At 34.7% G+C, this 23,548-nt stretch overlaps 3 protein-coding genes across 3 annotated transcripts; 2 read left to right on the forward strand and 1 right to left on the reverse strand.

Moving 5' to 3' along the window:
* Nucleotides 1-13,492, forward strand: LOC125862622 (DExH-box ATP-dependent RNA helicase DExH10-like). Its single transcript, XM_049542740.1, has 16 exons — nt 1-1,114; nt 1,193-1,507; nt 1,616-1,720; nt 1,803-1,871; nt 5,341-5,508; nt 5,587-5,658; nt 5,739-5,855; nt 7,046-7,270; nt 7,402-7,560; nt 8,543-8,632; nt 8,775-8,867; nt 9,223-9,376; nt 9,964-10,112; nt 10,185-10,280; nt 11,286-11,378; nt 13,145-13,492. Exons 1-16 carry the CDS (start codon nt 188-190, stop codon nt 13,253-13,255), a joined length of 2,943 nt encoding a protein of 980 aa, XP_049398697.1. The 5' UTR covers nt 1-187; the 3' UTR covers nt 13,256-13,492.
* A 1,269-nt stretch (nt 13,493-14,761) lies between these two features.
* On the forward strand, nt 14,762-15,421 carry LOC125862633 (MADS-box transcription factor PHERES 2-like). The gene has a single exon (XM_049542751.1). It carries the CDS (start codon nt 14,762-14,764, stop codon nt 15,419-15,421), a length of 660 nt encoding a protein of 219 aa, XP_049398708.1.
* A 1,760-nt stretch (nt 15,422-17,181) lies between these two features.
* Nucleotides 17,182-20,427, reverse strand: LOC125862632 (FCS-Like Zinc finger 14-like). The gene is made up of 2 exons (XM_049542750.1): nt 19,785-20,427; nt 17,182-17,527 (listed from the first exon to the last, which is right to left on the reverse strand). Exons 1-2 carry the CDS (start codon nt 20,282-20,284, stop codon nt 17,368-17,370), a joined length of 660 nt encoding a protein of 219 aa, XP_049398707.1. The 5' UTR covers nt 20,285-20,427; the 3' UTR covers nt 17,182-17,367.
* Between the last annotated feature and the right edge of the window lie 3,121 nt (nt 20,428-23,548).

Below are 23,548 nucleotides of genomic sequence, written 5' to 3' on the forward strand. Positions count from 1 at the left end.
GAGTTTTCTTCCCTTCTATACATACAGCAGCAAAGAAAAAAAATATGAAATTCATGGCCAGAGTAGAGATCCCAACTCTTTGTGGCTATGCGAATTGATATTCGGGAGACTCAATTTGCTAAATCACTGTGTGTTTTCCCTTCTTTTGAGGAAGAAGGGCTGCTTGTGGAGGGTTTCAGAATTGAAAATGGTGGAGTCTCCGACATTGAAACGGAGATTAGAGGAGGAGAATGAAGCAGAATCTACTTCGAAAAGGTCAAGAACTTGCTTGCACGAGGTAGCAATTCCCAGTTGTTTCGCTTCAAGCAACGATGAATCACTTCATGGAACCCTTTCAAATCCTGTTTATAATGGTAAAATGGCGAAAATCTATCCATTTAAGCTTGACCCATTTCAGGAAATCTCAGTAGCGTGTTTGGAGCGAAAGGAATCAGTTCTTGTATCTGCACATACTTCTGCTGGTAAAACTGCAGTTGCAGAGTATGCAATTGCTATGTCTTTTAGGGATAAGCAAAGGGTAATCTATACTTCACCTTTGAAAGCTTTGAGTAATCAGAAATACAGGGAGTTGAGTGAGGAGTTTTCTGATGTGGGTTTATTGACTGGAGATGTTTCAATTTCACCAAATGCGAGTTGTTTGGTGATGACGACTGAAGTTCTGAGAACTATGCTTTATGTGGGTTCTGAGGTATTGAAAGAGGTTGCTTGGGTTATATTTGATGAAATACATTACATGAAACATCGAGAGAGAGGGGTTGTTTGGGAAGAGAGTATTATATTCTTGCCACCAGCTATTAAGATGGTTTTTCTTTCAGCAACAATGTCAAATCCTATGGAGTTTGCTGAATGGATTTGTAATATTCATAAGCAGCCTTGTCATGTGGTTTATACTGATTTTCGACCCACCCCTTTGCAGCATTATGCGTTCCCTAAGGGTGGTTCTGGATTGTATCTCGTTGTTGATGACAATGACCAATTTAGGGAAGACAATTTCTTGAAATTACGGGAAACTTTCACCAAGAAGAAGCCAGGGAGCTCCAGCGCAAAGGCTAGTGGAAGAAGTGGAGAAGGTGGCAATGCTTCTGGTGTGTCTGACATCTACAAAATTGTCAAGGTATTATCCAATGATTAGCTAAAATAGAGTGATACTTGTCTTTCATATCAGTTAAGTGGTTAATTCTCATTGTTTCAGATGATCATGGCACGGAAGTTTCAGCCTGTCATTATATTCAGTTTTAGTAGAATAGATTGTGAAAAACATGCAATGTGTATGACCAAACTTGATTTTAATACCGAAGAGGAAAAAGAAGCTGTGGAGCAGGTATTCCATAGTGCAGTGGCGTGCTTGAACGAGGAAGATAGGAACTTGCCAGCAATTGAATTAATGTTGCCACTGCTTCAGCGAGGGATTGCTGTTCATCACTCTGGTTTGCTTCCTGTTGTCAAAGAACTTGTGGAACTTCTTTTCCAAGAAGGACTAATAAAGGCCCTTTTTGCCACGGAGACGGTAAGCCCGTGACTTTGCATATCTTATTAGCTTTTTGTTGAATGTATCATTACAAGTCGTTGATAATCTTTCCCCTTTTGTCTTCCCTCCAAATATTTTTTTTAACAGTTTGCCATGGGACTAAACATGCCTGCAAAAACAGTAGTTTTTACCAGTGTAAAAAAATGGGATGGTGATGCTCATCGTTACATTGGATCTGGTGAGTATATACAGGTGAGTGTGAGTTTAAATATAACATAACATTAGCATTATTTAGTCTTCAGATTTTGATATAATTTGTCTCTCTTTCATGCAGATGAGTGGAAGAGCAGGACGTCGTGGCAAAGATGAGCGTGGTATTTGCATTATCATGATTGATGAGAAGGTGAGTTAATAATAGTATTATCTGCTTAACAAGCATCCTTTTTACTACCTGCTACTGCCTTCTTAAAATGTATGCTTCTTTTGTTCTACTATTTTTGATAAATCAAAATACTTTATTTGATTTCACACCAAGATGGTCATTGTCACTTTACAAACTGAGGTTTGACATCTCACTTCTACAGAATTCAACTATCTATACAACCAAAAGATTATCCGTTTTCTGATAGTTACAACAAAATATCCCTTTTTACACCAAAAATACAAAAGGAACTACAAGGAGCTTTTGACTTTAGCTTCACAGTGGACTTCCAATTCCTTCAAAATTCTACTATTTATTTCTCTCCAAATCAATTGAAAAGGGTGAGATACAGTTTTCTATGCTTCTTTCCTCCTGGCATCCATCCTTTCTCATTCTCCAGCTTGCCATAACTAATGCAGAGTTCTAGGCATTGTCAAGAGTGTGTTTTTATTTAAACATGCCCAGTGTATCCCACAAGTGAGGTTTGGGGAATCATGCCGGCAAGGTTTCTGCCTTTGTTAAAACTTTGCAATGATAGCAATGTTCATGAAGTTTTCTGTGGGATCTGGAGTCCACTATACTGAAACCTTGAACTCACTTCACGTTTTCATATAATTCAGCTTAAATTAAAGTCAGTGTTCTCTGTGTCTTACTTTCCTTTTTAGTTTGTTTAGAAAAGAATGCCACTTTCCAGATTTAGCAACTCTTTAATCCCAACTTCCCACATGATATGTTTAAGATCTCAAGATTCAAAAGGTTTTTGGTTCATTATACACATTTTTAGTATAAGACCACAATATTCACATGTCTCCCTTATTCTTTTAAACTTTGTGCCTAGTCATGCTAAGAGACATAAATGAAACGAAGGGAGTACAACATAACTAACCGAGTGAAATTGAACATATTATCCACTGGATAGCTGTACCAACATGCTGCTGATGAATACACATGTTACCGTTCTGGGAAATATTGAATATATTATCCACATCATGCACGTTGACCAATCTACACCAGGAAGCAAACATAACAATGCATCTTGAATTCAGTAAAGAATGGCTTCTCTTTTTCTTTCAAGACCTCTCTTATTCCTTCCTAGCCAGATTTTCCATCAGATACACACAAGAATTGTATCCCAGATTTTCTTGATAGTAGGGCTCAGACCTTTCCTTATCCAACAGTATAACAGCTCTCTGGTAGTTTTTGGCATTTGTCCTGCCAAAAATACTGAAAAGCAGATTCAATAGTGATGAAGTCTCTGTACAAGGGGTAAATAAGTGTCTATGTCTTCCTCCTCCCTTTCTTCAATATAACATCTGTTGCATACTTTCCACCTCTGCTCTGCAGGTTGCTTCATGTCAATGCAATTTCATTGGAGACTTACCAGATGAAACAAGCCACTTTAGTTTTTTCAAGATTTCTAAATCATCCTTGTTAAACAATAACAAATAAGCCTCAGTTGCAAGTTGCAACATACTAGGGTCAGCTATATGTATACTCATTGACCATGTTTCTCTATTGAATTCATCTCAGGACTAAATTATACAAAATAATAAAAAAAAGTACTAGAAGTGCTCATATATTTTATACCCCTATAGAAATCTCTGATAGGATTAAAAGACTCAATTTTAAAAAAAAAGAAAGCATAAGACTTAAACGTAAACATATTAACATGTATATCCCAGCTAATTTGTTCACGTCATGACTTTCTTCCATGTGATTTTAGGTCTATGTTGTCCTTTTTTAATACCTTTGCTCACCATGGTGTCACACCTAAAGATTGATACATCCGGTGGTTGATGTAGGACATGACCAAACAATCTCAAAAGACCTTTCATTTTATCCTCGGTGTGCTACTTGCATTTTTTGGGAAATGTAGTCATTTTTAATCTTGTATGACTGCATATCTTAGTATTCACATCTCTACGATACTGATCTTGTGCATGTGTTGGACTTTAGCAGCCTAACAATCAGTCTCATATAACATTGTTGATCTTATTTTGTTCTAGAGAATGTACCTTTCACTTTGGTAGGCATCCTTCTATTGCATAACTTCCCCGTAACACTTATCCATTTCAATCATACAATTTTAATCCTATGTGTAACATCTTAATCTATCGTTCCATTCTCCCATAAAGACGAGCCTAGATATCTAGATTGCTTACATTTAGACACTACAATCCCGTCAAATTTCATCTCAACTTCACTTTTATTATGTTGACAAAAGTTGCAGTGCATAAAACCCTTGTTCTTTTAGTGCTTCTTCATAGTTCAAGCTTTTGGTTGACAACATTACTTGTTTCATCAATTACCTAAATATCATTGATAAATNAGGAGAGACAACACGCTAGTCCTACTAACCTTCAACCTTAATACGAGACCTCCTCTCCTTCCTATCTAGAGTCATGTCTTCGGTAATGTCAACTTCACTTTTATTATGTTGACAAAAGTTGCAGTGCATATAATTTAGTTTTACTACTTGTCATAAAACCCTTGTTCTTTTAGTGCTTCTTCATAGTTCAAGCTTTTGGTTGACAACATTACTTGTTTCATCAATTACCTAAATATCATTGATAAATAGCATGCACTATTATAACTTATCTTGTATTGTGTTGATTAGCTCATCATAATTAAGGTAAACAAATACAAGCTGAATGCTGAATATTGGTGTAAACCCATGGTTATGGGAAACTCCTTCATATTTCGTCACTAGTGCTTTCACGCTAGTGACTGTTCCTTCATACAAGTCCTATATGGTAATTAAAGAAAAAGAGACTCTTCTAAATCATTTGCCCCCAGGGCTTTGGTCTAGTGGTTCTTACTTATTAAAAAAGGGCTTTGATCTAGTGGTAAGAGCAACAGGCATGATGCACAGCACTAATCGTTGTTTCGAATCCTGTTACAAACAGAAACTTGGTATGTAAGTGGAGAAGGGTAGAAAGGTGGGCCAATTACCTACTGAGTTTCGAACAATGCACCGCTGGCTCTTAGGGTTTTCTTTGATTATCAAGAAAAAAGGGAAGAATTCCAAATCATTTTCCATACCATATCTACAAGCTGATATTACTAAAAACATTCCACCCTTTTCCCGATCCAGTACAGAGTATTTTATACTAAGGTCTGAAGCTGGAAAATATATAACTCAGCAATTGAGTCAACCTTTCAAGTTCCCAGTCATTAAATTTCTTCTGTAAGTCAAATCACTCTGTTGATTTGCTCTACACTGTGATATTGTAGATTGCTTGCTTCTAGTAAAGCTAAACAGATATAGATATCCAAGGCAAGAGTCAATGTGGGAGTCAATTCGTTTCTTCTTTTCACTTACTGCAGCTACAGTTAATTTGTGTTGCTTGGTACACCTATGCATATGACATACTCAACTAACTATGCCTAGCACAGTCTTATCTGATGGTGTTAGCTCTGTAGTGATAACTGACATACAGTATTGTTTCAGATGGAGATGGATAGCCTCAAGGACATGGTTTCGGGCAACCCAGATCCGTTGGTCAGCTCCTTTAGGTTGAGTTACTACTCAATTTTGAATCTATTGAGCCGCACTGAAGGTCAATTTACCGCCGAGCATGTTATCAAAAACTCATTTCACCAGTTTCAGTATGAGAAGGTTCACCCTGGAAAAATACCTTTTTCTATGTCATTACTCTATATTAAATGATTGACAGTGATATTGTCTCTTTGTTAGGCTTTACCTGACATCGGGAAGAAGGTTTCCAAGTTGGAAGAAGAAGGTGCATTGCTTGATGCCTCAGGAGAGGTATATTGTTTATTTTCCATTTTATTCAATGACATTTATTTATACAGTAGATCCTAAAATTGCATCTGTTCAATTTGTAGGCTGAGGTTGCAGGATATCATAAACTAAGGCTTGAGATGGCCCAATTTGAGAAAAAATTGATGGCTGAAATAACAAGGCCTGAAAGGGTTCTGTATTTTCTTCTTCCTGGTAGGCTGGTAAGTGGTTGTAGGCATCTATTCTATTATTCTATCAGTTCTGATTCAACCAGGACATGTAACTTAGCCCTTTTTGACTCAATCTATGATTGGTTGACTTCCCTTTTCTTTTTCAGGTAATTCATTCATGGGTTGAACTTTGTTTAGTCTCTCGAAATATATTTTTTGACATTGCTGTGCCTCCACTCTCTTTGTTAGTGTACATGGCATTTTCTCTATTGCCATATCCTGATAAAATTTGAAATGAAATATGTTACTATGCTGCTTACTGTTTGCAGCTTAAACCTTCTGCATGGATCGACTCTTCTCCAATGGGAAATGAGCTGAAAGAACCTTGCATTGCCTTTTGTTACTACATTACAGACATTCTAGAGTATTATACCCTATAAAATCTCACCTTGTATAAAAAAGAATATTTTATGCGATACCTTTAGGATATTCTGTAATAGTCTCTATTTAATTATAGAATACATTACTGTTACTTTTATCAAAAAAAAATAAATTATAGAATACATTCTTTGTTAGGCATAGCGTATGGCTACTTATTTACGTAGCTCAAGACTCCTATAAGTAGACCTTCTTGTATGCTAATTATAGAATGCATTCTTTGTTAGGCATAGCATACGGCTACTTATTTACGTAGCTCAAGACTCCTATAAGTAGACCTTCTTGTATGCTATTAATCAATCAAGTTCTCTTGATTATTTCCCCTACATTTACCTGTTGTTTGATAAATAGGTTTAATTGCAGCTCCTTTTACCTGTTAGAACATGATTTGGGACATTCGGAGGGTAATGTAGAAGTTTAGAACATCTTATGTGTAGGTAAGGTTAAAAGTTTATAGCTTTTAAATGATGGATCAAAGTTGAATTTCCAGATGCTGTATATTTTATAATGTCTGAGTCACACTCATACTGAGAAAAGAAACTGCATAGATAGAGGAGTTCATATCTCCTTTAGGAAATGTCAGTACTGCTAGTTTGCGTTCAACATAGTACAGATGATATATCACATGAATGGTAAGTTGGTAACTGTCCAGGCTAAAGTTACTTCTGTGGTATATTTTTTTCGTTTTGCTGCTTGTGTTGACTGGAAATTCACTCACTTAATACCTTTTTTCGACAACTCCATTAGAGGGTTCATGTTTATTTTTTTGCATATACACTGAGCATATGCATGGTTAATGGCAGGTTAAGGTACGAGAAGGTGGAAAAGATTGGGGTTGGGGTGTTGTAGTCAATGTGGTGAAGAAGCCTCCAGCAGCATTGGGTTCTTTGCCTGCTACCCTCTCTGCTTCATGTGCTGCTGGCTATATTGTGGATACGTTACTTCATTGCTCTCTGGGTTCCAGTGAAAATGGTTCTCGACCAAAACCATGCCCTCCTCGTCCCGGGGAAAAGTGTGAAATGCATGTGGTGAGTATCTTATACTGCTGTGTTGTATTTTCCAATACTCATTTCATTGCACACAAGTGAATTAGGTTATGAGCATTAGTTGTATTTTTGAGTCTAAATGGCTGTTTCTGGGACACCATTAAAATTTGTAGGTTCCTGTTCAGTTACCCTTAATTTCTTCTCTCAGCAAGCTTAGAATATCTGTTCCTTCTGATCTTCGGCCTTTGGAAGCAAGGCAGAGTATTTTTCTTGCAGTACAGGAGCTTGAAAAACGGTTCCCTGAAGGCCTCCCAAAGCTCAACCCTGTAAAGGTATTTATTTTCACTTACTGTTTTTTTTTTCTTCTGAATTTGGAATTTGCCATTTTAAAAAGTATCAGGTCATTGATCATAAACAATGGTTGTCAATTAAGTGCCAAAACCTTGTTTCCGTTAGCATGACGAGCAGAAACCTTAGGCCTAACGTTGGCAGCAGATTGCCATATTTAATGGCCATATTCTCTTTCCTTGCCTGGGGGAATATTTATCTGACTAGAGTATGTGTCAGGAACATTGCTAGTGATGTGTATGCAAAAACTGCAGGTCAATAGCTGGAAATGAGGGTAGCTAATAGGAATATCTTTTTAGAAGGTAAAATAATTTTATAAATTAGAACGGCACAATGGATGTGCTATTGGGACTGCACAATGTAGCAAAGAAGAAACAACAAAAGTGTGCCCTGTCTAATCTTGTAAGGATTCTAATGTTTGTAGAACTGTTTCAGCCTCACTTACATGTTCCATCCTACACTATAAGCAAAGCAAAAACATACAATTTGACTATAATATGTTGCTGAGTAACAGTTCTTCTGTTGTATGGGTCAAAATTCTGTATTATATATCATTTTGCTTGTCGCATAAGTTTAGGTTCACCAGAAGTAATAGTCTGTTTAGTATATCTTTTTACTATATGTTTATTCTTCAACTTTGGGCGACTGATCAAGACAAAGGTTTGTTGCTATTAGCACCCCCAAGACTAGATGTTTGGAATGTTTATTCAATTGGCACTTTCTTTCCCTGTAAACAGTGTGGATAACTTTTTGGATTTTGTTAGCTCCCTGTTTTTAGCTTAGTGGAATATTCAGGGGATTTTTTTGGCCGTTATACAGTTAAGTTTGCTTCATGTTTTGTTTGAAGCAACTTCTTTTGCTCTCTTGTAACCTTGCATCTTCTTGATGCTTTTCTAATATGATTTGATTACTTTATCAAAACAAGACACAAGGGTTTGTTGCTTTTCCTAATTTTAAAATTTGTAGGACATGGGCATTGAAGATCCTGAAGTTGTTAATATGGTGAACCAGATTGAAGAACTTGAGAAGAAGTTCTTTTCTTATCAACTGCATAAGGTTTGACAAGAAGTTTGGTTTTGAATGATCTGTTTATTCAGTGAGGAGCTCAACTAGAGGCTTTTGCCATTTTCCTCTATGGATGATGGTTTACTTATTGTCACTACTTTTACCATTTTGCTGTTGCACACATGTGGGCCAGTCACAAAATGAACATCAGCTTAGGAGTTTCCAGAGGAAGGCTGAAGTGAACCTTGAGATTCAACAGCTCAAGTCAAAAATGCGTGATTCACGGGTAGATCTCCTATGTTGCTTGCTTGTTGACACAGTTTTTTTCTTTTTCCTTTTATTTGTTTTTCTCTCTTCATTGATCTCTTAGATGTGCTAGGTTTAAGTTCTTTTCATCTAAAATACTATCATTATATATCTCATGGCACACAATCATTAACATTCATTCTTCTTTGGTTAGTGTATTTAATAATTATTGCTTTTCTGTTTTGCTTATCCATCTTATTAAGATTTGGTTTTGAGACTTCTCCTACGTCTTCAATTTCCAAGTAACCGATCCTAGGAGTATTTAACAATTATAACACTTTGTGCTGGATTTTTGCTATTTTATTTACTCATAACTAAATTTGGCAAATTTTCAGCTTCAAAAATTTCGGGATGAACTTAGGAACCGCTCCCAAGTCCTCAAAAAGCTGGGTCATATTGACGCTGATGGTATTGTGCAGTTGAAGGGACAGGCAGCCTGCTTGATAGAAACTGGAGACAACCTTCTCGCGACTGAATTGATGTTTAATGGTAATGTAATTGTTGTTTGAAAACTGTCTGCAACACTAATTTCTTTGTTTATGTGGAAACATATTACTTTTATTTAAAAAATGAGAGACAGGCTATTTTGTTTTGAACTTTGAAGCTTGAAATGGAAACTAGATCAAATTAAACCGAGTGTTATTGCATTTTAGAGATTTATATACAGTTCTGGTGTATTTCATGGTCTTAAACTTGATAGAACTCTGAAGATAAAAATGAATAATTTTACTCAAGTCTCTTGGATCATATTGAAGATATGTATACAATTATGGTTGGTTGCTCTGGAACTGAAACTTACAGACCTGCTGACGCCAAACAAAAACTGTGTTTTATTCTTCTCTTTTATTTCTTTATAGCCTTGTAGTATAGATCATCGTCATCCCTACATACTTTTGCTAACTCAATTTTTGAATACTCTGGTTGCTGTAGCTTCTCCTTGGGCAATCAGACTCATTCAATGTTGTTTAATTTCCAGTGGGACATGACCAGGCTTTGGAAAATCTTGTGGAATTCCCTTGGTGGTGCAAAAAGAGTGGGTAGTTATATCTGATATCGTGAATAAATTTTGTGACCAGGTACATTCAATGATCTTAATCATCATCAAGTTGCGGCTCTGACAAGCTGCTTTATCCCAGGTGATAGATCAGAGGAAAAAATACAATTAAGAGATGAACTTGAAAAACCATTGCAACAGTTACAAGATAGTGCAAGAAGAATAGCAGAGGTGAGTTGAAAGACGAATATGGCCTTCTTTATTTACATTTCAGAAGCATGGATAACACCAACAACTTTTCAGATACAACATGAGTGCAAGCTGGAAATAGATGTTGATAAATATGTGGTGGCATCAGTTCGACCATTCTTAATGGATGTTATTTACTGTTGGTCAATGGTGAGTAAATTAGTTGTATTTCATGTTTATTCCCCACAATGATTCATGTTCCTTCCCAGCATGAGTGTCATAGATTTGTCTTGTTGAATGCTGTTAAGTGTTAACATCATTCTGCAAGTCAAACTCTCTAGGTGGTTAGAGAGTAAAGCCTGTTTGGCATTCTCTTCCATTCAATGAAGACTAGATATAAATAAGACATCATCTTGCCGCACTATTGCCTTTCAAGGTCTCCCTCTTTCTTTGTTGTTGGCCTCTCCTGATAGGTTGTAAAGCACCCCTTTAGAACATTTTGGAGGGGAAGAGGGGGGGGGGGGGGGGGGNGACCATTTACACCAAAAAGACTACCCATAGATCCACAAAAGTTGATCGTCCCAACCATTTCCTTTCAACTCCATATTACTTGCAATTACTTCTGGGACTAGTGCTATGCCATCAGAATAGTTACCATACCCAGTATATCCAGTGGGCATCTCGAGTAAACATGGGATATTGTTGAATGTGGTTATGCTGTTACTCCTTGTGGTATTCTTGCTTTGTTTATCTCTTTGCTCAAGGTTCAGGATCATGTTTTACTTAGAAGACTTTCGCGAATGTTCAATTGCTATAAGGGAAATACTTTTTTCCTGTGATTGTCAGTATCCATCCCTCCCAAATAGCTAATAGGTTGTCTCATACTGTTGGTGAGGAAAACCAGTCAGAAGGAAATGGTAATCATGCTAGTTTATCATATACATGGAAGCAACCTTCAGTCTTAGTACGTGACTGATGTTAAGCTGTTCAATCTTCAAAGGCATCATTTTTTGCATTCGAGTTCCTTCTTTGTTTAAAATGAATGAGGGTGCCAATTACCTGAAATACCTTTTATAGAAACAAAAATGGTTTACGTTGAGTCCTCCAAAGTTGACCTGAGTTCTTTCACTTCCTCAATGAAAAACTAACAAAAGAAACAACTGGAGATTTCATCTTCCTCTAATAGTTGTTAATCTGCATATTGCTTTCGCTTAGGGTGCATCTTTTGCGGAGGTTATACAAATGACAGACATCTTTGAAGGTAGCATCACTCGGCTGGCTAGAAGGCTTGATGAATTTTTAAACCAGGTAAATTCATTAGAACTTCAGTTGTGTTCATGAATAATTCGAGATATTAAGTATCAGTTAGTGGTGCTAAATGAGCGAATTGGATTGGTTTGAATTTCAATCCACCCATATAAATATGGATAACAATTGGATTGGCTAAGATATGGATCGAGTGAAATAATCTCAACCTACTTTATTCCCTTTTGAGTGCTCAGAGTGCGTTCCTCTCAGAACAACTTTTTCTAACTCCTTTCTGTGTTTAGAAGAAAACTATTACTAAAAGTAAACAGTTCTGTAGCTTTTGTCTCTGAATATCACAGCTACATAGGTCATGCATAGTCCAAGTAAAAATAATATATTTAATTATTCATGAATATCATTTTGTTGAGATTATAAGTATCGATTGTTACCTTAATTTTTTCCACTAAACCTAATCTAGGCGGGGTCATCCCAAATAACCCCGTAATATTTTCTAATTTATCAACTCATACTTATTATAGTAGCAGATCATTTAAATAAAAACAATCTACATAATATAAATAGTTTTTACCGTAAGTAATACGTTAACTCGATCTACTACAGTATGAACTTTTTATATGAAGTTGATAAGATATTATGACAAATTGAAATTACACTATATACTAGGTATCCCCAACTTAAACTCTTACTACAAGCCTCAATTTTGTCTCTATTTATGTATTGGTGTTTGAATTTGAGAGTCAAACGAGCTTTTCTCTAATTATATTTTTTTATGCATTTTAAATGCTTTTAACTAATGATTATTGTGATTTGTAGTATTTTTTATGTACTTAACAGATATTTGACTTTTATTTTAAAACTTTTAAGAATTCTATATCCTGATTTACGATAAAATAGATTAAGAAGTTTGACAATTGAAATCTGAATTGTGATGGAGGAAGTATTATAACCCGAAAAATCAAGCTCATTGTTCAATTTTAAGCAATTAGCAATAGTTAGGTACCTCCTCCTGTTTTGAATAATATTCCCTCCATCCCATTTTAACTGATGAAATCATCAATAATCATCAGGTTGTGATGAATGGCTCAGCTATTGGGTATATATGGATGCCCATATTTTATCCATAATCCAACTCATTAATATGTAGATTAAATGGACTAGCTTTATACAGTGTTATCAAAGGCGCGCTTTAAGCGCACTTTAGCCCTGAAGCGAGGCTCAAAACGTGTTGAGCGCTTTGCCTCGCTTTATGTGCGCTTCAGTGTTGTCATCAAGGTTCTAAGGCCAACGTTTCCTTGCCAATGAGCCTCTTGTGCAGAAGTGAAACTAAATAATTGATGTTTCACTTAATCATAAAAAAATTTCAATTTCTTTGGTCATATATTTGTCATTCATGTTTATAATTATTAGTCTTGGACTAAACATATATATTTGTATTCTTTTCTCCCTTTGCGCCCTTTTCATTAAAGCCACGCTTTATTTGCGCTTTGCGTTTAAAGACCCTGGACCTTAGAGCTTTTTTGCGCTTTTCGCCTTTGATAACACTTGCTTTATAAATATGGGCTGAAATTGTTGGGTATAGACTATCAATGTTCATCGGTATCCACTTGGTGCATCAGGAGAGCACTTCCATAAGACTTAATATTCTTTTAGTTACACTTATTTGTTGAATGAGCTGCTGCGGTAAACAAGTACGTCAATGATACCTGTAGTTCCTTTTGTGATAATATACTGTTTTTTAAAATATGAGTTTCCTTTCCGTTATACGAAACAGCTTCTCCACAGGTTTTTGTGTTGGTAATTTACAGTTGAAAGCTGCTGCACATGCTGTGGGAGAAGTAGATTTAGAGAACAAATTTGGTGCAGCAAGTGACAGTATTCGGCGAGGGATAATGTTTGCAAATTCTCTCTACCTGTGAAGTAGATCAGTGCTTGGTAGATTGATCAAGCTGTGTAGTCTCAGTCCCTAGTTCTTCATTTATTCAAAGTAATATTTTCTGTTGTAAATAATTGGCAGATGTCCTATGGGCTTACATATGCTATAGCATGAGATGTGACAATAAAGTGTCATTGCATGAGATGAAATCATAACTTTCTTGTTGTACTTATGATTATTTTAAAGGACTATAGTTTTTACTTCCTATAACTGATTACTCACATCTACTAAGAATGAAAAGAGCTTCTTTGCCAAGTTAATCAGTTTCTCATAAAGATGTGCCAATTTTCTGACTATACTTGTTAAAGTTGTTGACATTGCTAAATGTCACTAGGGGTGTACATGGTCGGATTAGTTTGATTTTTTCAAAGATTAAACTAAATCATTTTTGTTGAATTTTTCAATTTTTAAATCAAGCTAAACTAATAAAACTTGAGGTTTTTTGGATTTTTTTTTTAAAGTATTCATACAAACATATAAGTAACTTGTGCTCCAAATAGTTCTTTAGTCCTCATCTACCTTATGTGAATAGACTCTTGTTACTTTGTTGCTAACAATGACTTTGCCGGAGTTACAGATCATACAAGATGATGTAAGAGTTGTTACAGGCCAAAAATATTACAGTTGTTGTATACAACTTTTTCAAAAAATATATTGAACCAGTATTTCATAATAATGCTTTCGCTCAGTTGTTTTCATTTTTTTTTACATGTTCATAATAGTTGTTCATGTTAGCTTGGAGTCGCTTGTGATTCTATGAACCGTGTTACGACTAGGGGGTAGTGTTAGATCGTGACATTTATAGATGCCAAACTAGAATTTTTAATGTAGTAAAATTAAGAAATATCATAAGTTGGGGTCCAAATTTTAAATAAATTGATTAGTATAATCTTTTTTAAAGGAAATTGTTTTACTTCTTTTCTTAAAAAGTTGAAAATTGCTAAAATTTTGACAGGTCATATTCCATGATTATTTTTTGGAGACCGGAAACACAATATTTAACTTGTCATATGGGCATATTTGGTAGAAAAGTTTTATGGAAAATATGTTTTACAAAAGATGTTAGCATATCCTTAGAAAACTAACATCTTGTGAACCTTGGAAATGAACTCTAACAACCTGGGAAGTGAATTCTAACATTTTAAAGATATACTGACATCTTTTGTAAAATATATTTTCCATTATACTTTTCTACCAAATATGCCCATGCCACAATGTAAATATTGCGCTTTCGATCTCCAAAAATAATTATGGAATATGACCTGTCAAAATTTTAGCAATTTAAAACTTTTTAAGAAAAAAAGTAAAACAATTTTCTTAAAATCAGATTACACTAATCAATTTATTTAAAATTTGAACCCCAATTTATGATATTTCTTAATTTGACTACATTAACAATTCTTGTTTGACATTTATAAAAGCCAGACGCCTCTTCAAGTTATATATTCTACTCCAAAAGAAAGTGTTTATTTATGTTTGAGTATAAAATATGGCTACAAAAAGGCTTAGGGATACTAGGAACTATAGTGAAGACGTAAGAAACTCCATCTTAGATAGAAGAGTAACAAGTTTGTTTAAGAAAGCAGAAGAACTTTCTATTCTGTGTGATATAGAAATTGCCATAATTATTTTTAGGCTAGGGAGTATCCAACCCATTGCTTGGAAATCTGCAAGTCTGGCTCAGGATGTCTTAACAAGGTATTTAAGTTGTGAAGCGAATGAAAGGATTAAAAATTTTGTCAAACATGAAACCTATCTTCAAAGGAAAGCGGAAAAGAAAGAAAAACAAATTAGCAAATTAGAGAAAATGAATGAGGAAAAGGAAATGGAACTCCTCTTCAACCAACTAGTGGAAGGAAAGAGTATTAATGAACTTGATGCAAGACAGATAAAAGGTTTGTTAAAGGTGTGTGTTGCTAAAACGGCTAAAATAAATGAAAGAAAGGAACAATTGAAACAACCTCTAAATCCCCAATCCAACAATGAAAATGTCACCCTATCAGCAAGTCCAATGGGAGATTTATTCAATGACTCGTGGTTTATTGAGACTATGGCTACATTAGGGGATGGAAGTGGTACAGAGTCTACACCAACAAAAGGCAATGACACCAATGTTGGAGATAATGGACATTCCAAGGATCTCAATTGAGAATATAATAATTATGTTGTTCTATTATTGTTTTTTCATGTTGCTTTTTTCATAGTGTGTGTCATAATTTGTTGCATTTTTCTATCCATTTCGTGTTATCGTACTTTTATTTCAATTATTTATGAATGTTATGTTGAAAAAATAAACTAATGTTGTTCAATCAACAAGTTATTTGTGTCAAACTTTTGGACAAAGTTGAATCTTTATATTTAGTCGTATGTATTTATTTCTCTCCAGTTTAGCAGCTTATGGTGTTTGATACAAAAAGTATTTCATGTGCATATTAAAATTTAGGAATTTCACCCTACATGTAGTAGCCTCAATCTTTATGAATTTTCCAAAATAAATATTCTAGTCTCAATATTCACCATTTTTAGTCATCTCTCTCTCTCTTACGTCTTAATCTTTATCAACTTCCCGAAATAAATATTTTAGTCTCAACATTCACCATTCTTAGCCAATTCTCACTCTCTCTCTCTTTCTCGTCATATTCTTCTGTGGTCCTCGTCCTCTTTTCTCGTCCCCGTCTTCTATTCTTCTCTGCCCTTCCTCTATTCTTCTCCATTGCCCCCCTACATCTACTCCACCACTACATCTCTTCGAATGATTTTGTGTTTGAAGTTGTTGATAAAGGTTGCCCGAATCTAAAGTTCTTACCAAAGAGCTTTGTTTGAGATGGTGAAAATCATGTGGAGTTTGGGGATTTGAGGTGTTTGAAGAAGGAGCTTTAACTGTGGTTTCACCAAGTAGAATTTTGTATGTATGGATTTGCGATGATGGATGGTGTTTCATAGAAAATAGGCAGTTGTTAGTGGACACACAGTGGAAATGTGGTGGTTGTTCTAACCTTGGTAACAATTTCAAGCAATTGTTAGTTACTTCTGAACTTGAAATTTCCAAATGAAACCAGAGAAAGAGTAGGAAAAGCTTCACAGAACATTCGAACTAGCATTTGACGGGGATAAGACCAAAGGATTTAAAGCCCATTATTGTATTTTAACATGATTTACGATCTTAAGGATATGACATCCAATGTAATCACAAGGAAAAAAAATAGTTTTGTGTGGACATACTTACATTTTACTGTAGTTTCTTTGATTCTCTATTTTGATAAAGGCATTTTATTGTAGTTTAATACCGAAGATTCGCTCTCCAAAATTAAAATACTGAAAGATGATATGTATGTCACTAAGTAAAGTGTTTTTTTGTAAATGCCTTTTCTATTCCACCTCGAGATGTAACCTAAACAAAAAGACGGTGTAGATCTAGTGGTGTTCCTTCTACAAGAGGGAACCTGTAATAAGCAGGACCTCCATCTCAAGGACATTTTGCGTTTGGCACAAATGACTCTCCTCATTGCACAAACGTGTACATTATGTACACCAACCTGATTGACCTCCAAGACAAAAACAAGCAGGTTGGTGTACATAATGACCTAGTTGTTGCAGTTATGAACTATGAATCACAGGGACTCCCAGCATTGCTTGGTTTAAACAGGCTGGATATGGTTAAGAGTGTCAGCTTCACTTGTTAACCAACTATCAGTTGCTTAAAACACCAAGCGAACTGACCAACAAAAGGTAAGCTACTCTATAGGTACGAATCCTAGGGAAGAAATCAACGAATAGTCACCTTTTGCAGCAGAAGTTTAGCAGAACACTTTTATATGAGGCATTCAACAAGTTCAGTGGAATCGAAAATGTAAAAAGCTTTCAATTGTATAAACTTACATATTTAAATATATGTGTGTGGTCTTTAGATATAAAAATTGTGATGTCTATACTCGGTGGGTTTAACCAAACTACGAAACTTTCTCCCTCTTAATTGGTTCTAACAAAACTTCAGAACCTCTGGCAGGCAGAACAACATTCCATTACTCAAAATTGAACATATTTAGATCTTCTTATGCATTGAGTTAGCTTCCCAGACCTGTATCACCAACTTAATTATGCCACAGCAACACCACCAGAAAACTGCATTGTACCAGAGCGAGGGGAGGCAGAGAACTCGGGTGATTTCATGGCTACAGAACCACACTTCTCTTTATGTTCATCAATTGAGATTTGTTTCAAACGGCACTCTGAGCTACAAAATGCCTTCTCTCCTCTGCATGAGCATCACACAAGAAAAGAGGTGATATTAGTAAACCTGTACTTCATTCCCCAAGCTTGACAAGACAGGGATAATATATATTTTCCCTACAAAATATATATGTCCTACTCTATACCTAAAATTCTCCAAATCAAACGCACACACTACAGTGCTTATACAACAAGATACACTGCAATATCTGGAGGAAACAGCCAAAATTTTACAAACAAATGAAAACCATGTGGTACTTTCCTACCTAAAGCCTTCGGTCATAAACTACAATAATATACTGATGAAGAAAGACTGAATTATTTCCAACTAGAAAACTTGATATTGCAGCAAAAAGAAGAAGTGTCTAAGAAGAGTGACTGAAATTAAAAGCAGAGAAATAGGAGATATTAACGGACAATGCAAAAATATCAATATCTGCCACAAGCCACACAAAAACTAGAGTTCATGATGAGTTCTGAAATTAAGAAATTCAACCTTCATGAATCTGAAAATTAAAATTGAGAATCACCACAGAGAATTGAGTAATAACTCTACCAATGTTTCTAAGGAAGTGAATTAAAGAAATCAGGTTTATATTACACTCCCGATGGACTTGGTTCGTGTGCATGATTACTATAACAATGTCATACAACCCAACATCAGCAGTTAACTTGAGAAGATTCCAAGCTACTAACAACAAAGAAAACTAACTGTACAAATTAAGCACAATGTATTAATCTAAAACTTGTCAAAGAATTTATTCCCCTTGCTTCAGGATATGCATGTTAAACAAGTAAAATATGAGAAGTACAAGTCCAGTACTGTGTAAGTTGGAACAAGATACCAAAGGCCTAAGTCAGATGATAATTATAAAAACAAGAACACTTAATAACGCAAAAACAGAATGCAAAAGGAGGAGGAGAAACTACTAGTTAGAATTCAAGGTTACTGCACCCTACACGGACATGACTATTACATGGAATTTGGAGAAACTGATTAACCACACTGACAGCAAACAAAACATTTGATTGTGCGATGCTAAGATAATTGAGCTTGACGTGCAGTTTCCAATAATGACCTGTGGGTCCTTTAAAGGCTTCCCTCTTTCCAAGGAGAATCTATTGCTTAGGTCTATAAAAGTATTAACAATTTGCAATAAAATGAAGATAGAGCATTGCTACCCAACTGACTTAGAACATCTCCGTTTGCAAACTTTCTAAATCCAGATGGGAATAACATTTTCCTCAACCAATAGAACTAAGCAAATAGAAAATTTGGACATCCACAAATTTCAAATCAGATTCGCGTAGACAGTAGATCGCAGCATAAAGAACAGATGGATTTGCATCAACATGTTCTCATTTGCAATACATGCTTCATATTAGAAAATTAAAAAAGAAAGTAAATGTCAAAGGATAATCATAATTCTCTAAGGAAAAGACGAGCCAACAAACACAAAGTTTTATGGCCTCAGAAGTATGAATTGAATGAATAAGTCTCAGACCATAGTTCTCAACCACCACAACAACAATGACATTCATTCAGATTTTATGTTAACTGCTGCAATTAAAACTGAACAGGTAAAAGAATATGAGTTACATTTTGAAAGTAAACAAAAATGCTATTCACATTGAGTAACCAACCAAATATGATCGACATCATTACTGATAGGACTCTAGAACAGTCTCTCTTATTGGGTTACACAAACTACTTCAAAATGATCTACTCATACTAGCGAGATATTATCGATTAAAAACATTATCAAATGAATTTTTCATTTTAATTGAAACCATACAAAAGGAAATAAAAGTATTGTATGCTCTAAGGTTGACTTGAAGACAAAGCTTCTTTCTTTTGATATCAAGGATAACCCACAACTGCTACTCTTTGGGTGTGCACATGCTGAATTCCGCTCATATGCAATAGCTCGCAAACCACATAGAAGAGGTAAACTACAATAGACAAGCCCTGTGTGACGAGCTTGACCCAGAAGGCCAATCCCTACTGCGAATGCAAGGGGTTTCGAACTTGAGACCTCCAAAATGGAAGTCCCAAGCTAAACCATTTGAGTCACCCCAAAAGATTGAATATAAACTAGTTTCTCAAAGATAATCAAAGTACAAAACTAATAAAATGGAAATCTAATAAAAACGTTAATCCACAATTAAAACCCTTCAAATAACAGAATCAAGAATAGGCTAAAACAATTGAGACAGATTATACAGAACAATGATAAGAAAAACAACACAAAATACAGTAAAAATGAAGAGTTGCAATGAACCTGTAAATGAAAATATCCAACCCCTCAAGGCGCTTATGGCATAAAGAGCAAATATTGAGGAAATCCGCCGCCCTAAAAGCCTCAGGAGGAGCAGAGGCAGCAGCAATAGTTGTTTTATGATACCCATTTCCCAGAAATTGATCATCATAATATTCCATTTTCTTAACCAAATTGGTACCCACATGAGAAATCACACGAGTATACTCCTCACACATCTCCATTTCCTCAATAGTAGGTTTTTTCTTTATCTTATTATAAAAATTATTACTCGAAATTGGTATCGGTGTCGAAGTTGGTCTAGGCGAAACAGTCAGAATTGGAGGTTTATTACATTTCTGATTCTTGGACATGGCTGCAACAATACCAAGGCCAACAACACCATTAGGGTCTTCAAATTTGTTAGGAGATTTGGTGGATTTAGGTGAATTAATGTTATCAGTGGGGGGAAAAACGGAAAGATTGATGGATAATATCTTCTTACGGCCCCTCACTTCAGCCATTTTTTTGGGTAAAGGAACAAAGAGAGACGCATATGGGTCTCTCTCTGTTCTTGAATTTGGAATTGAGGTTTTTGTTTTTGCAGATTGAAAGGAAAGAAAGATTGGTAGAGAAGAAAAAGGAACAGTTTTCTCCTCTTTTGGATTATATCTAAAAGAGAAACTTCTCTCGTTTTCAGGAAATGGAGAATATAAAACAGTCACGTAAAATACATTGTACAACTTTCCTTTCGAATTATTTCCATGCTACGTGCCTTGCCCCTCCCCCCACACACACGGGGCGGCCCCACGTGGGTTCCAGGGGTCACCCGAACTCCCTCGCAGGGCCGACTCAACAACATTGGGGGCCTAAAGCCAAATCATAGAGAGGGGCCCTAAAAAAAATTAAAAAAATCATCCTATATAATTTTATTTAAAGTCTACTTTTCTGGCCTTTTTAGATGCAAATTCATTAATTACTGTTTTATAATCGATTTGTTTTAGTAATTCTTTTTCAATTGATAGCTATTCCATTCAATCTCTCTTGAGACATTGTTGATCTTAGATAAGATTTTACCAATTTTAGTTTCGAAAAACTTCTTTCGGCTGAGGCAACGGTTACAGGAATTGTTAACATTATTCTATAAGCAATATATGCATTAGGAAAAGAATCAAGTCTTTTTATTTGATTGAGTATTTCCATTAGATCATTATATTCTACTTGTATTATTTCCCTTAATACTTTTAATTCAAAAAATAAATCTAAACCATCAATATCAGAATAACTATCATGTGTTAAAGAAAGTTCAAGGTTAAGACAACGTTTTTTTAAATTCTCATCATCTAGTGATCTCAATCTTTTACCATTAAATAAGAAACCAAAAATATTTTCATATGCTTCAAATTGTTCAAATCTATTTTGAAGTGAAAAAATTGCTTGATCTACTATATATATAAAGTAATCAACTCTAAAAGATTCTTCAAGAGACTTTGTGATTTCATCATCAATATTTTCATCAAATCGTTTCTTTCTAATTGCTATACGTTTCTTACGAAATTCAGGTTCTATATTCATCTCATATGCAATTTCCTTAGCAGAAATCATAGCACTCACAAATCCTTCTTCTTGATATTTTTTGAAAAAAGAAATTAGGCCTCTTAATTGATCTATGGCAACATCAATATGCATATCCTTAGATTGTAAGCTTTTACTAATTGAATTAACCGCAAATAATATGTCATACCAAATAGTCATACCCAATAAAAATTCAAAATTTTCAAGCTCATATGTTGCTAAACAAGTAGCTTCACTTTTAGTTTTTGGATCCTCACTGACTTCTTCTAGTTTCAATAAAGCATCTCTTATTTGTGGAGTTTGGAATCTTAATGCTTTAATACTTTCAACACGACTTTCCCATCGAGTTTGTGACAATGATTTAAGAGTTAGATTGGGTACACAATCTTTTAAAATTTTCCACCGCTTGGTAGAAGAAGCTAATAACGTATATATACGCTGTATCACTCCAAAAAATGATACAACTTTCGTACAAGAATTAGCCATATCACAAAGTACCAAATTTAAATTATGACAACCACAAGGTGTATAAAATGCCCTAGGATTTATATCGAGAAGTCTTTTTTGCAATCCTTGATGTTTTCCCTTCATATTTGATCCATTATCATATCCCTGTCCTCTTAAATTATCAATATCAAGTCCAATATTTTTTATCTCATCTATAATAACTTCAAAAAGACCTTTGCCACTTGTATCATCCACTTTTAAAAATTCTAAGAAATATTCATTAATTTTTATTGGAGTAGTTGAAATATCCACACTCCGTAATATAAAAGTCATTTGTTCTTGATGGCTTGCATCCGGAGTGCAATCAAGTATGATTGAGAAATATTTTGTTTCTTTAATCTCTTTAATGATTTTATTCTTGACTTCACTTGCCAATAAGTTTATCAATTCATTTTGTATATTATGTCCAAGGTAATGATTATGAATTTCGTCGTGCTTAATTCGTCTAATATGTTCTTGCATAACTGGATCAAATTCAGCAATCATTTCAATTAGGCTTAAAAAATTACCATTACTTTCTTGATAGATCTTTTCATTTGTTCCCCTAAATGCCAAATTATTTTTCCCAAGAGTTTTGATCACAGCAATAATTCTTGACAACACATTTTTCCAGTGTACTCTATCTCTATTAATTTGTTCCTGCACATCTTTATCAATTGTTTTGTTTTTATGCAATCTCATTTCTAAATCAATCCACGCGCTCATATTAATAATATGTTCGTTCGTTACTTCATGAGCTTTGAGCTTAGCACTAAGATTTCTCCAATCATTACTACCTTCACTAGCTAGTTTATTGTTACAAACAATAGAAGTTATGCTAAATAATTTACAACAAAAACAAAAAACTTTATCCAAATCCTTAGAGTAAATTAACCATTTTCTTTCATGTTTTTCTCCGTTTGCCAATTTTTGAATATAGTGTGTTGTAGAAAAATGTCTTAAGTGTTTATCCTTTGGAAAATTTATATCAGACATTCTAATTGGTCCCTTTTCTACTAATAGATCTCTCAATTTTGTATCTATATTATTCCATTGACTTGGGTCATATATATTTTTAGGGATGCAACTATTTAAATGACTTAGGAGTTCTTGATTATTGGGAACTATGTCACATTTTTCACAACCAACTTCTTCTAGATTTTCTTCTTGGATGTTATTATCATCTAACTCAATTCGATTAGTGACTTGTTCATTTGAAGAACATCCTCCAATATTTTTTGATTCCGAATTTTTATTATTTGTTATAAATCTATCAAGGGCTCCTTTTTGGGATTTATTTAATTCTTCAAGTTTTCTCTTTTTCTCTCTTTTTGTAAAACCGGAATCATATTTTCTAGTTGACATATTTAAATTGAATAAATTGTAATAATAACTAAAACAAGAATATATATGCTTATGAACTAAGAATATCAACAATAACAATTTTTAAGAAAAACTATAAATTAAAGTTAGAATAATAAAACCTGACTCGCGGATTTGATAAGTTGATAGAACAATATCGAAATAGTGGTGTGTTTCTTGACACCTTCAATATAATGATTGCTTGTTGCACTTTTTGAAATCTGAAGAAGACACCCAAAAGCAAATTTTGTTTTTTTATAACTTGTAACTTTTCTACACCCAAAAGCAAATTTTGTTCTTTTATAACTTGTAACTTGTAACTTGTAAGCATTAAGCAACAGTAAATCAAAAGATTTGTAGGAGAG

The sequence above is a fragment of the Solanum stenotomum genome, chromosome 4, assembly GCF_019186545.1.
Source record: "Solanum stenotomum isolate F172 chromosome 4, ASM1918654v1, whole genome shotgun sequence".
In the NCBI taxonomy this organism is placed as follows: Eukaryota; Viridiplantae; Streptophyta; class Magnoliopsida; order Solanales; family Solanaceae; genus Solanum; species Solanum stenotomum.

Bases quoted from the DNA above. Each gene is read 5' to 3' on its own strand.
- LOC125862622 (XM_049542740.1), top strand. From the start codon at position 188: ATGGTGGAGTCTCCGACATTGAAACGGAGATTAGAGGAGGAGAATGAA. The intron at 8,633-8,774 runs GTTTGACAAGAA...CATGTGGGCCAG, and splicing joins TTTCTTATCAACTGCATAAG to TCACAAAATGAACATCAGCT. The intron at 9,377-9,963 runs GTAATGTAATTG...TTTTGTGACCAG, and splicing joins GACTGAATTGATGTTTAATG to GTACATTCAATGATCTTAAT.
- LOC125862633 (XM_049542751.1), top strand. From the start codon at position 14,762: ATGGCTACAAAAAGGCTTAGGGATACTAGGAACTATAGTGAAGACGTA.
- LOC125862632 (XM_049542750.1), bottom strand. From the start codon at position 20,284: ATGGCTGAAGTGAGGGGCCGTAAGAAGATATTATCCATCAATCTTTCC. The intron at 17,528-19,784 runs GTTCATTGCAAC...ATGCTCATGCAG, and splicing joins TTGGATATTTTCATTTACAG to AGGAGAGAAGGCATTTTGTA.